General features: G+C 42.8%; 1 protein-coding gene and 1 long non-coding RNA gene across 7 annotated transcripts; one reads left to right on the forward strand and one right to left on the reverse strand.

The window, feature by feature from the left end:
• Positions 1–818: 818 nt before the first annotated feature.
• Positions 819–14,148, forward strand: jade1 (jade family PHD finger 1). 6 transcript variants are annotated; one of them, XM_026152287.2, is made up of 12 exons: positions 819–959; positions 2,589–2,671; positions 2,950–3,087; positions 3,686–3,753; positions 4,435–4,592; positions 5,885–6,069; positions 6,965–7,176; positions 7,657–7,824; positions 8,104–8,220; positions 9,260–9,853; positions 11,455–11,572; positions 12,264–14,148. In XM_026152287.2, exons 2-12 carry the CDS (start codon positions 2,596–2,598, stop codon positions 13,307–13,309), a joined length of 2,880 nt encoding a protein of 959 aa, XP_026008072.1. In that variant the 5' UTR covers positions 819–959; positions 2,589–2,595; the 3' UTR covers positions 13,310–14,148. The 6 variants fall into 6 exon arrangements, with proteins under 6 accessions (XP_026008072.1, XP_080150076.1, XP_026008074.1 ...); XM_026152289.2 differs by lacking the exon at positions 819–959 and adding an exon at positions 1,917–2,057; XM_080293948.1 differs by lacking the exon at positions 819–959 and adding an exon at positions 2,013–2,032.
• Positions 6,816–7,702, reverse strand: LOC145422500 (uncharacterized). Its single transcript, XR_013903800.1, has 2 exons — positions 7,557–7,702; positions 6,816–7,192 (listed from the first exon to the last, which is right to left on the reverse strand). It is a non-coding gene; the product is annotated as an uncharacterized LOC145422500 (long non-coding RNA).

Genomic DNA, 14,148 nt, shown 5'->3' on the forward strand with positions numbered 1-14,148 from the left:
ATTTTTGCCTGGACTTTACACAGTTTACACATTAGTTATTGAATTACTATTATGTTAAATTGTTCTTTGTTACCAAAGCAGCAATTTTAAGAAGTCATATCCAATATGTAATGTGATCATTTGTCTCGGTTTCTCCTGGCAAAAATTACGAGGATCCAAGAATTATAGATAATGAGTCTTACAGGTTTTTTTTATTTATAATATGGTGTATCCATGAGCAAACTATGCAAAGTATAATAAAATACTTCATTTCACTGAGATATTTTCTTTTGCCTTTTATTCAGCTATTCTGCGTTAACGGGACTATTTTATTAAAGGCTATTTTCAGTGTTTTGCTTGCTGTAACTTGCAAGTTTCCTAGCTTCTGGGATAAATATTCAGATATTATCAAACTGCTTTCATAAATGAGCTGATACAGTATGTTGTAAATAATATCGAAGAGCACAGAAAGAAACACAAAAAGGGGCGTATCAGTAAAGAAAGTGATTATATTGATCTAGGAAACCTTTACGAAGGGAAGAAAATGTGTCCTTTTCTCACTAAATGTTTGTTTTTATGTTGCTGATGGTCTGTCCCTGTAGTGTGTGGTGTCCTTGACAGAAAGCAGAGACTTTGTTGTCAGTAGAAACCCTCCGTCGTACACACTTGGGAAAGAATTATGCACACATTATTATGGTTTGTTGACACTCAAACTGGCAACCGGGTAACGTGGGTTGTTACCGAGGCTGTGGAAACTTCTTGTTTTTTCCTGCAGTGATCTGTTGTCGGATTACTGCTACCAGTTTCGGTTTTGCTGCCCTCTAGCGGCCGATGCACATAGCTGCGTGTGTGCAGAGTAATCTCCTCCCCAGCCGCCACTGTGTTTGTGTATGTGGAATGCGGGTCAAGCGGAACTCAAGGCAAAAACTGCGCTTCGCTTCAAACTCAAAACAGCGGCTCGCATCGGCCTGACGTGCTCTGTACGTACTATGCAATTTATTTAAACTCTACGCTGTTTTAATTCAGGTGCATATGTACCAGAATTATTTTATCTAGACATTTGAGCGAGTTTATATTTCTAGTATGGACGTACTAGCAGTCCGCTAGGAAAACGCGACATCGTCATTTAAAATGGCGCCAAAGATTAACCTCAACCAGTGGACCGCTGGTAAACCTACCACACTGTGCCCTGCTGGTTAGCTGCATAGTAGCGAAAAGGCAGTGTTGTATTAACGATGAGTTTAAATTCACGTGTTGTTTTTGATTTGGTGTAGTTTGTTTTGCACAAGAATTGACCCTTAACCTTTGACAGCGCGCTGTCTGTGCCGTGGGATTTAGTGAGTGGCACCGTAGAACCCTGTGTTATGTTAGCAACATCGGCTAATAATGCTAAACACAATCTACATTACGTGTAGCCTCCAGCTAACTAGTTAGCCGGTGTGCTAACCAACAACGTCAGCGAAACATAAGGTGTACAATGACTTTAGACAACAAAATTAAATATTCGTGATACGAATTAGTATCCATATGTTCTGTTTATTAAGTTAACTTATTTGTATATAGCGAATGTTGTTGCTAACTTAAAAAAATATAAACATGCCAATTTGAGGCGCCGGTTAGGGATGGGCCTTATGTTACATAACGGAAATAGGAGATTAGCAACCAGGCTAACATTAGCCATGTAGAGTTGCAATGTGACTTAAAAAAATGCAACGCTCCGTGGTCTGCTTAGAACTTGCATCCGTATCCTTATAACACAAGGCTGCCAGAATAGCACCGGGGAGCATTTGTTTTGATCAGCTGGTGGCTTGAGCTAGTTTCTCGTAATTTAGCTCGTACTTTCTGCAGCCTGCTTGCTGGAAGGAGGGGCGTCGCACAGACCCTGGCTAGCCTGCATTTAGCCTAGCCAGCTAAATTAGGGTTAGCACCTTTCTCCCTATGCGGGTTGGCGGCGGATTCTGAGAAATTTCCTCCTGTGCTCTTGGGAGTTGAGACTCCGTGCACGGGCAGCCTGATCTTATAACAGTGTTGCTTCCTGTCAGTGCAGCATGCGGTAACTTCTTCTCGAGCAGTGCCTGGTGCGTGCGTGCGTGTGTGTTTATACAGCCATGCTGGCTGATCAGGACGGAAACCGGTGGGATAGTGACAAGTTCTTGGACTGTTGTTGTGCTTCGTTCTCATATGGCAGAAGTGATAATTTAGCACTAGCATGGCAGTGATTTAAATATTGATTGATCCACTTTTGCCCCCCCCCCTACTGTTGGGAACATATTTCACCACAACATGATCGTTTTCTCAGATTTTGCATAATCAATACATCATACCACCGTGTTTAGCTGCAGTGAATTGCAGCTAATTGATAATACCCAGAAGAATATTTTTGGTCAACATGTTTGCTTTTGGTAATGGTGTAACTGAGCATGATTTGGTTACAGCATTGTGCAAAGCCACTCACCAAAAGTAGCATTTACTAACTGACTCGACTTTCTTTGTGTGAGGGGTTTTAAGGCAGCCTATTAATCTTACTACCAAATCTTTTCCACAGTTGTTTATCGTGTACCTTTTCATCCTCCCATTCTGTATCTCCACCTCATTTCTTGTTTGTGAAGTGCCCTTATGCCGGAGCTCCGCAGACAGGTGACAATGAAGAGAAGCAGACACCCCAGCAGCAGCGATGACTCGGACAATGGAAGTAAGCAAAAATATTGTCTCTGCTGACTCATTCATACCAAGTCCACATATAGATGGGAATGAGGGTTGGCACAACCCTGCCAGCACAAGTGCCAAGCACCGAGATAAGTTCAGACAAAGCGAATGACTTCATGAAGTCTGGCTATTTTTAGAAGTAAAAGTAAAGTCTTTTGACAGCTTCCTTGATAACCATGACACTTTTGCTTTGCAGTTAGACTTGAAAATGTATCTCTAATGTTATTGGTGTCAGTGTGAGTAAGTCTGTACTTCCATGTTCAGGAAAGAAGAAAAGAAAGAGAAACAAGTGCAGTAGATGGACAAACATAAAGGAAAAGCAAAAGAAGTCATGTAGTCCAAGAAACAGGAGACAGAGTAGGGACAGGAGGAATGTTTGGACCTTTAAAGACATCCTGGCAGGTCAGGCAGATGGTCTCAAATCTGGGAACAGCTTGCAGTTGTTGGTTTCCCTCAGAGGTTGGACTTTTACCACATTGTTTAAAATGCTGCCCGGAGCTGTAAATTACAGAAAGCAAAGTACATGCTTCATTATGACTGAGCATTCGTATCATTTTGCCATCTGTTATAAAAACAAACCCCAAGCGCTTACTGGAAATTGCTTTTAGCCTGGTCTGTTTTAGGGTTTTATTAGACAGACAAGTTAAAATATTTAATGCCATAAAGCACACCACAATGATCAAGCACTTTTTATTGTGGTTCTTGCAGTTGATTAAAAAATCAGAACAAAAAAACCCCATTTTGATCATCAATTTCATACCTGGCCCAAAGTCAAATTGGCGACTCTAGCTGATAAAATGAAATTGAAAACAGAAAATGTCAGTTGCCCCAGTTTGACTATCCAAATGAGCCAGGCGTTTCTCTCAAGTTTCCCCTCATTGGGGGAAATCCAGACGTATTTAATGGTGTAAAGTTGTTTATTAGAAAATCAGCAGACTTGGGCTGATGCTCAAAGAAGAAATGTGGGTCTGTACAACAGTTTGTGGTGTTTCTGTTTCAGGTAATTCCACCTGCTGGTCCCAGCATTCATCGCAGCACAGGAGGTGGACTGGGCAGAAACCCTCTGAGGTACGCATTTGGTCTCAAACTATTTATTGTGGTTTTTAAAAGGTTGCTGTAAAACTTGAAATGTGTAGATTATAATTAATGGCCCTTCTTTTTTGTCAGTCTTGTACTCTGGGATCGTACTTTAGATTTTAACTAAAGACGTGTATATGTGGCTGACAAATGAATGTGAAAATGAAAGGACCAGCTGGCAGCACATCTGTAAAATAAATGTTTATGTGGTTGTTTATACGTGTAAGAAAAGACGTGCTATCTTGGACCCACACTCCAAGTGTGTCCTTGAGATGAAAGCACGTTTGCTGTTATCTACTGTACAGTCTGTGGACTTGGTCCCTGCAGTCCACTGTGTCCTCCCTTTCACTAGAGAGCCAATCAAATTAAAGCAAAACAATGACTTGAGCCAATGCAGGATCCTAATTTGCTGTCTTTAGCTGTGAGGGTCAATGTGGTCGATTATTTTTCCCTTTCTTTTTTTTTTAACCTGTTCAAACAGTGATATACGTTTTCATACATTCTATATTTATTTATCAGTTGCTTTGCAAAAATGTAATTTAGCGAACCTTCAGCTTTCTTCTTTAAGCTGATTGAAGTTCTTGACGCTGTTGCAGAGACGAGCTTTGTTTTGCAGCAGTTTTCTCTGAAATCTCATTATACACTTAGCAATGTTCATGTTATGTGCTGCAGGTTTTCAGGACGGACCTGATCACGGCCATGAAAGTGCACGACTCGTATCAGCTGAACACCGAGGACTACTACGTCCTAGCTGACCCATGGAGGCAGGAGTGGGAGAAGGGCGTCCAGGTCCCCGTCAGCCCCCACTCCATCCCACAGCCTGTTGTGAGGTAGGAAATAAAAGTAACACATTCAATCTCACTCATAGTTCACTTCAGTGAATAAGAGGCAGCGTAGCTGATGGAGACTTTGACACTTCTAGCCCTTTCCCACTTGTACCCACTTGGGTTGGCTCGACTGGCCTTGGTTTTTATGGTTTTCGATAAGGTGGTAGAACCTGAAACTGTGTACTTTAAAAAAAAAAAAAATGTTTTAAATACCTACTCGACTGGGCTTCTGAGCAGTGCAAAAACGTGATGTCAATTGGCTAGTCAGTGGTGTAACTCAATGAGTCATGAGAGCACGCCTTTACGAAAATCAAAACTGCCATTTTTGAAACCGAGCAACAAATGAAATGGCTACACAAAAAACCCACAGTGGTCCCAGAGTGACAAAAAGCTATACACCGAGCAGCAGGTATGCCATCGCCTTGACGTTCTCCATTGCTTTGGTGTTTGTGTGATGTACAATGAAGTCACGAGACCACGTTGCTATAACAACCCAGCATTAGGTGATACTCGGCTGTAACGGAAAACGTCTGAAACCGAGTCGAGTCAAGCTGAGGCTCCAAGTGATTTAGCACAGCCTGTGTAGAGGTAGATCAAAATATCAAGCTGATGGTGCTAAAATATCACCTTGGAAACCTGTATTGTTTTATCTGTCAACCACTGAGTGCTGAAGGGTTTTCGTGGTTCAGAATTTGCCTTTAGGGGATGTCAGTGAGCAAACACAGTCCGTGTATGATAAAGGCAGCGAGTCTGTATCATCCTGCCTAACAGACATTGATGCATTTCAAGAAAATATGAGTAAACGAAACCCTTATTAACAAAACATTTTTAGAATGCTGGTGAGTTTCTGGTTAAAGCCTCTTTGAGGGGACACCAGAAATCCCGCCGTGCAGGAAATACCCTTCTAACAAAATTACAGCAGAGAAATGTTACAGTGTTACTAATTTAGTAACAGTGTTTCCATTCATTTGTATGACCATGAAAGATAATCTTTTACCATCCTGTCTACTGTTCATCAGTATCAGAATTGTAAATATTACATGTTTTATAAATTTGAGGGCTGTTTAAGTGCAAACCAGGAAATCGCATCCTTTTTGAAAGTGTCATTGAAAAGAAAAGTCCTTGAATGCCTTAAAAAGTCCAGAGGTGCTTTTGGGTCGGCTAGGAGCTACTGTAAAGCCTGCCGTACATGTTAGACCACCAGTTGTTGGTTAATAATGTATAGTTCGATTAAACATGCTACCATAGTGTACTGCATGTGCACGATAGTGAATGTGAAGGTCTCGGTTGTGCAGGGTGCTGTCCGAGAAAGGAAAGGAGACGATGTTTGGTAGGCCAAAGAAGTTGATCCGGACATCAGGCACAGAAGTGCTCGGCTACGTGGACATCCGCACGCTGGCGGAGGGGATGTGTCGCTACGACCTGAACGAGGAAGACGTGGCCTGGCTGCAGGTCATAAATGAAGAGTTTACAGAGATGGGTGAGTCACTGAGTACATATTTGTTCTGTAGCTGCTTGTTTGATGGTTAAATCTGTAAGTTATTTTTAGGCTCAGGAACTGAATATAGTTGTTTCTTTTGTTTTTTGTTGTATCAAATGTATCAAATGAAATGAAACAGAGCAGATGAAAGCGTTTTAAAGCTGTGTCCACAGCTGCAAGGTCTGAGATGTTGACATCAAGCTTTACACTCTGTCAGCCTGCTTGTTTGCCATCAGTATTCAGTGAAGTTCATTGAAAGATTAGTATTATTATCTATGTATTTATTATAGATCCTTGTTGTATAAACAGACGTGCAGTACAGGTTTGCAGTCACAAAGCTATTTTCTTCAGAAGGAGCGTGAGCTGAGAGACGCAGAGAGCCAGCGAAATCTGTCCTGTTCATCTTTCTTGTCCTTGACACCCTCATAACCTCTCCTGTGCTCCTTCAGCTGCAAGCTGTGTTTATATACAGACTTGGTTTTTGGGTCCAGTTTCTATTTTGAGTAAAGAGTCCGGCTTTTTTTTAGGCTTCTTGTGTTACTGCACTGCTGTTTCCAGTTTCTTTTTGATAACTCTCAGTGTTGTATGTGTTATTGAGCATTTTGTGTCTTCTGTCTGCTTTTAGATGGATGGAAAATGTAGGTGTAATTACAAATTAAAAGCCAAACAAAAAGGGCATTTACTCAGCCCACAGAGAAATATTGATGCTTAAATTGTAGTGAAATTGAAGATGATAAAACCCAGACTCTCCTGCAGGAGGCAGATTTATTTTTTTTTCATCACTGCAGTCTGATCATATTGTCTAACCAAAAGTGTAAGAGAGCATCAACAAATAAGGTAACTTTATAATACCGGTAGATCAGGACATCTTTATTCATGTATATTTTTTCCCCAGCTATTCCGCCACTGGATGAAATCACCATGGAGCGTGTGATGGAAGAGTTTGAGCGCTGCTGCCACGAAAACATGACGCACGCCATGGAGACCGAGGAGGGGTTAGGCATCGAGTATGACGAGGATGTGGTGTGCGATGTTTGCCAGTCACCTGACGGGGAGGACAACAACGAGATGGTGTTCTGTGACAAGTGCAACATCTGCGTTCACCAGGTCAGCCGTCATCTCCCTTTAAAATGAGAAAAAAACACAGCAGACAGAGGACAAATCTGTCATAATTCCCACAGAATATTGTTCTAAATCTGTTAATGTGCGATATGAAGTCAAATCTGTTTTCTTTTGTCAGTTTTAAACTTTTCCCTGTCTAGTAAAAATATATGAAGTCACTCCCATTGAATAAACTGGCTGCGTATTGCTAACGTCAACAGTTATTTAACTTTTTGTACATGAAAGGACTCAAAATAAAATTCTTCCCGTTTTAATGTTTCCTGTAGGGGAAAAAGATGGATTTTGTTAACTTGTTCAAAGAAAAAAGAAAGTTGCAAGATTTTAGAGATTCGTCTCACTGAGGCAAAAAAAGCGACTTGTCTTACATTTTCGGTTTGCTTTTCATGTGACACACCTACTTCCTGTCTGCGCCGTCATTTCTGCTTGCTTTCTGGAAACTGAGCCACTGTTTGGGTTTCTTTTCAGGCGTGTTACGGCATCCAGAAAGTCCCTAAGGGCAGCTGGTTGTGTCGGATCTGTGCCCTCGGCATCCTGCCAAAGTGCCAGTTGTGTCCCAAAAAGGGCGGAGCCATGAAGCCCACCCGAAGTGGAACTAAGTGGGTCCACGTCAGCTGTGCCTTGTGGATTCCAGAGGTGAAGATCAGTCATAATTTCTGTTTTTTAATCAAATGGTCATTGTGGGACTCTAGTAGCCTCTACTCTTCTTCTGATTGGCTGCTCCTGACAGCTGCTTGTCTTGATAAGAGTCGTAGGTTTTGATCCCACTTGTTTAAAATGTTGGTAACCATTTTGACACACATGGCAGTGACACTGTGTCTAAGACCACTCTGCATGTACTTGCATTTGTCAACACCATGTGCGCTGACATTTGAGCAACTCGTGTCCTCTTTGTGTGTTAAACCCTCTGTGCAGGTGAGCATTGGGAATCCAGAGAAGATGGAGCCGATCACCAATGTGTCCCATATTCCCAGCAACAGATGGGCTCTGATCTGCTGCCTCTGCAAAGAGAAGACTGGCGCATGCATTCAGGTTATTAACAATCCACGGTTCATTTAATGTGAAAAGCTCATCCAGCACGTGTCAGTAACTCAGACTACGGGAGGAGATTTCCACAGTGTGGGCATTATTGATCCACACCAGGTGAAAGGATGCATCAGTGTTCTTCAGTTTACATGTACTGGAAATCAAGGCAGTGACTTCACACCTCAGCAGGGTGGAGGCTTAAAGGCACAGCAGATCACCCAGCAGTGAAATGTTTTAGTGTGTGGTTTTAGATTTTGTGTTAAACATGTTAAATTCACAATAGTAACAACATAAAAGTAAGGCAGGAAGACAATTTGACACACAGCAGATCTGGACTGAGTGATATGGAGAAAGAAATGATCTCTGTGTATATTTAGGCTGAATGTTGGTGCATGATATATGTGTTGGTAGTGTGAGATATCAGCGCTGTGTGGATGGGCATCCGCCCTAAAAACTGTGCCAAATCAAATATGCGGATCCACCCGCTGCGGCAACCCTGTAGGAAATACGAGGGCAGCTGAAAGTACATCACACTGAGATGGCACAATCATCAAAATTCTTTCTGATACAATTTTCAGAAACCTTAGTGATGTCATTCATAACATTTTGATATATTTGACTGTTTTCACTTCTTATTAAGCTGAAGGTACTTCTGTTTGTTTGAAGTGGGTTTGTATGAGAGCCTGAGTCACAGCAAGTAGAGGGCTGGAGTGTTACTTTGGTATTTGATTGGTTTATTTTGATCAATTAAATACCTGTATGTTGTTTTTGCTGCCCCCAAATGGCAAAACACAGAATTGCAGGTTTAAAGAATAACTAGAGAAGAAATTTGATGTTTCTGATGCTAGAGATTCTTTTTGGTTTGTGTCTCAGGCTGTGCTTTGGTGAATTTGACATCTTTGACAGCATTTCAGTTTTGGCATTTTTAAGTAATAAGTTTTTTTTGTTGTTGTTGTTGTTTTATTTAATTATATATTATATTTCCTGTAGGAATGGGGGACAAAAAAACTAATTTTAGTAAACATTTTTCTGTTTGTTTCTTTAGTGTTCAGCAAAAAATTGCCGGACTTCCTTCCACGTGACGTGCGGCCTCCACGCCAACCTTGAAATGAACACTATCCTCACAGATGACGATGAGGTCAAGTTCAAGTCTTACTGCCCCAAACATTCTGGGCTTGAGGGTGACGAGTCCAGGGACCGCGACTCGGGTGACGAGGAGAAGGAGAGTGCCAGAGACAAGAAGGGCAGGAGGAGAGTGAAGGTGTTAGAGGAGGAAGATGCTGCCTCCCCCTCTTCATCTTCCTGTGTGGCCCCTCAGCTCATCGATAGAGCACTGACCAACCCAGAGGCACTCAGCAAGGAAGAGAAGAGAGTCAACCTCCGCAAACTGAAGCTGCAAGAGATGGAGGAAGAGTTCTACCAGTTTGTAGACGTGGAGGAGGTAACTAGTAACTTGAAGCTGGTGCCTGAGGTGGTGGACTTTCTCTATCAGTACTGGAAACTGAAACGCAAAGCCAACTTCAACCAGCCGCTTCTCACGCCCAAAAAAGACGAAGAGGAGAGCCTGGCACGGCGCGAGCAAGAGGTGCTGCTGCGCCGCCTGCAGCTCTTCACACACCTCCGACAAGATCTGGAGCGGGTAGGTTTTGACTCCACCTGCAGCAGGACTCACAGGCGCAAAGACAACAGCGGAGGCAAGAAGAGAAATGTTATGAAGAGCAGGGGATGACGAGAGAAACGCTTAAATGCAGTTCAATAAATTCTCAGTGCAACATAAAAGTCTGCTGCTTATAGAGGAGAGGAGGGCTGCTGGTCATTTATTTATTTAAAAACCAAAACAAACAGGCTTGATAAAGTCCACAGAGGGCCTTTCATTAGTACAGCAGACATAACTGCTTGTATAGGTACATTTATTCTACCATAACCATCTTTTAAAAGCTGGACAAAACTCTTCTAAGATGACTGATGTTATATAGAATGGACCTTTGGCACTGTGAGCCAGCTCTGTGGTAAAAAACATGGAACAACAATCTTTACCATGCGCTGCATGAAACTACACGATCACTAGCGGTTTATAATGCTTCTTCAATATCTAATCAGCAGGTTTGCCTACTGACTGTGATCCACAGTATTGCTGTATGAGGCTTTAAATGAAAAAATGTGCTCTCGGTGCTGAGTTTGGTTGTGAGAGCTGCCATCTTTACCACATTTGGTGGTGAAATATTCCAGCCCTAAATCGACCTTCTGCAGGTCTCCAAACATTGAAGCATTAATTTTTAGAAAACCAAATACAATCACTAAGCTGATGGATGTAATTATCCTGCTGTATTTCAAATCCAGCCTGACAGAGGAAGTCACACTAAAGAGTAAAAACAAACAGTTCAAGTGTCATGACTTAAAATAGTTTATCTTCAGTTGCTCTGCTGATATCTGTCCTCTTATATTTTCTGAACACAGCAGGCTAAATCCTTCTCACCCTCTTGCCCTCTGCTGTTGAGACGTTTGGACTGGCTAGTGTTACATTAGCCCAGCCAGTAGTGCTGAGCCTAAAAACTGTCCTGGTAGACACACACAAGCTAGTTGCTGTTTGACCTTGAAACAAAGACAAGTTTAAGTGAGACATTCAAGAAGTTTATGCTCTCTGTGGGCCAGGTGAGGCCCAGGTGAGACATTAGTACTTTTCTGCAGGGGTACTCAGTTGTGTCAGGGAAAGGAAAGCTGGTTATGGCTCCAGTGTTTATATTGACAGTCTGTCTGGTTAGTTAGCTGTGTGCTGTGAGGTTGATCCCAGATTACATTATCACAAACACAAAACATCTGGTTCAACACATCTTAGGTTACGTTACAAATACCAGAGTCTCTGTTACAGAGTGCTGTGGATGAGTCACTCTGTCGGGAAACCTGTTTACACAAACGACCAGGTTGACGTCTCCATAAAGTATATTTAACTGGTTAATCCCATCATTCTAAAACGGATTAAAAATATATTTTGTGTTACTATCACATAACTTGACTGAACTTGGTCAAGTTTCCTGTTTTTGTTTTCCTCTTCTTCTGTAATTGTGAAATCTTATCCAGGTTTCTGAAATTGGGATATCAGGTTTGTTTGTAGAAATGCAGAAATGAGGCACTTGCTCACGACAATTAAGTCAGCAGAAGTGAAAAGACAGCACGAGCCGTAGTTGTTGTAGGATGCAATCTGATAAAAGCGTGACTAAAGAAGCTGCTAATGCTCCACAGGTTCGTAACCTGACCTACATGGTGACTCGGAGAGAGAAGATGAAGCGGTCGTTGTGGAAAGTCCAGGAGCAGATCTTCCAGCACCAGGTCCGATTGCTTGACCACGAGCTGCTCAGCGGTGAGTCCATGAGATGAACAAACTGTTAACAGGTTTGCATGTGGTAGCTTCCACATGAACTTTGCATTCATGTTAGTAAACCTAGCTAGTAGACTGTGTGTCCCATCAGCTTTCTCAGGTCTGCAGGTGAGAAAGCTGCACGTTACAAACTGCAACCGCCTGCAGTTTGTAACGTGTTGAGATATTTTGTATTGAATTATAAAAGTGTGTTTCTGCACACACGACTTCTGATGTGGGGTTTGGTCATTTCTGTATATTTGCACCCAGCAACTATTTGCTGAGCTGATTGAAAGGCCATCAGTAGGCGACGTGTTACAGGCTACGTCAAGTAGATCTTTCTGGATTTCCTTGATGGCGTCGCTGATCGCACGTGGAAACTTTGGCGAGAGAAGAGCAGAAATTAGGATGTGACTTGCACACAGGTCATGTTCCTCATCCTATTCCCAGGTCTGATTCGTGCTCAGTAATAAGTCAGCACAATGTTAAAGCTACTTCCTGTATCAAAAGACTACAAATGTTTGCTACATACTAAAAAAATTGAACTGGTGCTCACAGCAAAGCCCTGCGTTCTGCTGTTGGCCTTTACCTGAGGATAGAAATATTAGAAAAAGCAACTAATTTGGCTGGTTGATAATTACAGATAGTTACCTCTCATGTTTTAATAAACCTGTATGTTTTTTGTGTGTTTCAGGCGATCCTTCAGCAAAGGATCTGGAAAAGCTGTTCTCTCTGGGCTGGTTATCGTCTCAGGGCTCCCAGTCTAGCTCCTCCTGGAGCCCCTCTGGACTGAAGACCAAACGAAAGGAAAAAAGGAAAAGCAGCGAGAGAAAAAGCCTGCCCAACTCACCGCACACTCAAAAGAAAGACAATCTGAGCAAGGCATCGGAGACGAGAGATAGCAAAAGTTCCCAGATCAAAGAGGCCGCAGCCATGGAGGCCAGAATCCAACACATCAGCCAGGAGACACCGTTTAAAAAACTCCCAAAGCCAGAGGTCATTCAGGAACCAGCCGTCAGCAAACTGCCCAAGCATGAGAGCCGGAAAGGCCCGAGAAGGGAGGCTGCGGAGCCCGAACTGGAAGCGAGACGAAAACGGGATATTGAGCATGAGCAGGAGGAGAGGAGGAGGAAAAAGGGGAATGATTCCACAGAAAGCTTCACCAGTCAGGGGAAGAACAGGTTTGGGTTAAAGCATCTGGAGAAAACGGTGTCCATCAGACTGGTAGACATCAGAAACTCTGACTCAGACAACTACTTCATAGATGAAGGGATCAAAAGAAGCCCGGTCTCTCCGGATGTGACGAGTAACACTAAATGTAACAAAGCCAGCACGGTGTCAGACACCGCTCCCAGCGCCAAGACCAACGGCTGGCTGAGGAGAGCCTCGGCCGACAGCTCCCACGCATCTAACGGTCCCGAGGCTGCACAGCTGAGAAGCTGGGGGAAGTTCAGGATCCCAAAGAGGAGCGAGAAACCCGCAAGTATAACGGAGCAAAAGCAGGCGGAGCTACACAAGCCCCTGCTCAGGCCACTGACCAACACGCCCAAGCCGTCGTACCCCAGGACCCGACTGCGCACGGGGACGGAAAACGAGGACTACACGTCTGACTCCAAGGCGGGCGACGGCGAGCTGGAGCCCTGCCTGAAACGATGCCACTCACACCAGCTGAGAGGCGACTCGTCACTCAGCCGCCGCTACGTCTCTGACATCATTCGCCGGGGCGTCCTGGCGTCCTGATGACGGAACAACTCTTAGAAATTAAGCTGCACTGTATTGTTCGGAGAAGAACGACAGCCGCTCTTTGTACCTTTATTTTTCTCTAAATCCTAAACAAAACAAATAAGGCTAGAGTAAAAACAGAGCTGATATTTATTTTTTATTTGTAACATATGTAAAACTGGGAAATATTTTATTTTATTTTGTGCTAGTTCTTTTTTTTTTCCTTTCCTCAGAATAGAAAGATGTCAAGTTGCCACTTAATCGCTCGCTCAGATATAAACAAGCAATAGCATCAAAGTTGGGATTGTTGCTTGGGACCATAAGCTTGCTATGTCTTTTCTTTTCGTCTCTAGTATTAAACTCGGCCATGAGTCAGTTGCACTTAGTGGAAGAATCAGAAGCAGGTAATCCTCAGTCATACTGTCAGTGATCAGGACTGCATAGGCCTTCTTTTTAATTAATCAGGCTTCATCGGACCTCGACCGCTTCAAAGAGGAGGTCAAACTGCCCTTTTAACGTACTTCTTCAGTCTGTGGTTGTCCTACGCGATGACGCCGGGTGGGGGTGGGTGGGTTGGCAAACTGAAACAGGAATTCAGAATGTTTTACTCGTCATCAGCACTTAAGTGTAATTTGAACTGCGATCGTATCCATCATGTGCCTAACTTTTATTTGAAGCGTTTGCACTACGAGAGGACGGCACAGGTGTGAGTAGAGTTATTTTTACACTGAATAATTAAAACAAACAAAAAAAGAAAGCGTTTTGTACCCTTGGCCGCTGCTGTACTACTGTTATGCAAAATATTATTTTTTTGTTGTTGTCTTAAAGAGGAATAAAAACTCTGCTGGACTGAAAAA

The sequence above is a fragment of the Astatotilapia calliptera genome, chromosome 19, assembly GCF_964374335.1.
Source record: "Astatotilapia calliptera chromosome 19, fAstCal68.1, whole genome shotgun sequence".
NCBI classification, from domain to species: Eukaryota; Metazoa; Chordata; class Actinopteri; order Cichliformes; family Cichlidae; genus Astatotilapia; species Astatotilapia calliptera.

What these genes read in the sequence shown, in the direction of transcription:
- jade1 (XM_080293948.1), top strand. An exon ending in TGAAGAGTTTACAGAGATGG is followed by an intron (nt 6,070 to 6,964) that starts GTGAGTCACTGA and finishes TTTTTTCCCCAG; the next exon opens with CTATTCCGCCACTGGATGAA. An exon ending in TGACCACGAGCTGCTCAGCG is followed by an intron (nt 11,573 to 12,263) that starts GTGAGTCCATGA and finishes TGTGTGTTTCAG; the next exon opens with GCGATCCTTCAGCAAAGGAT.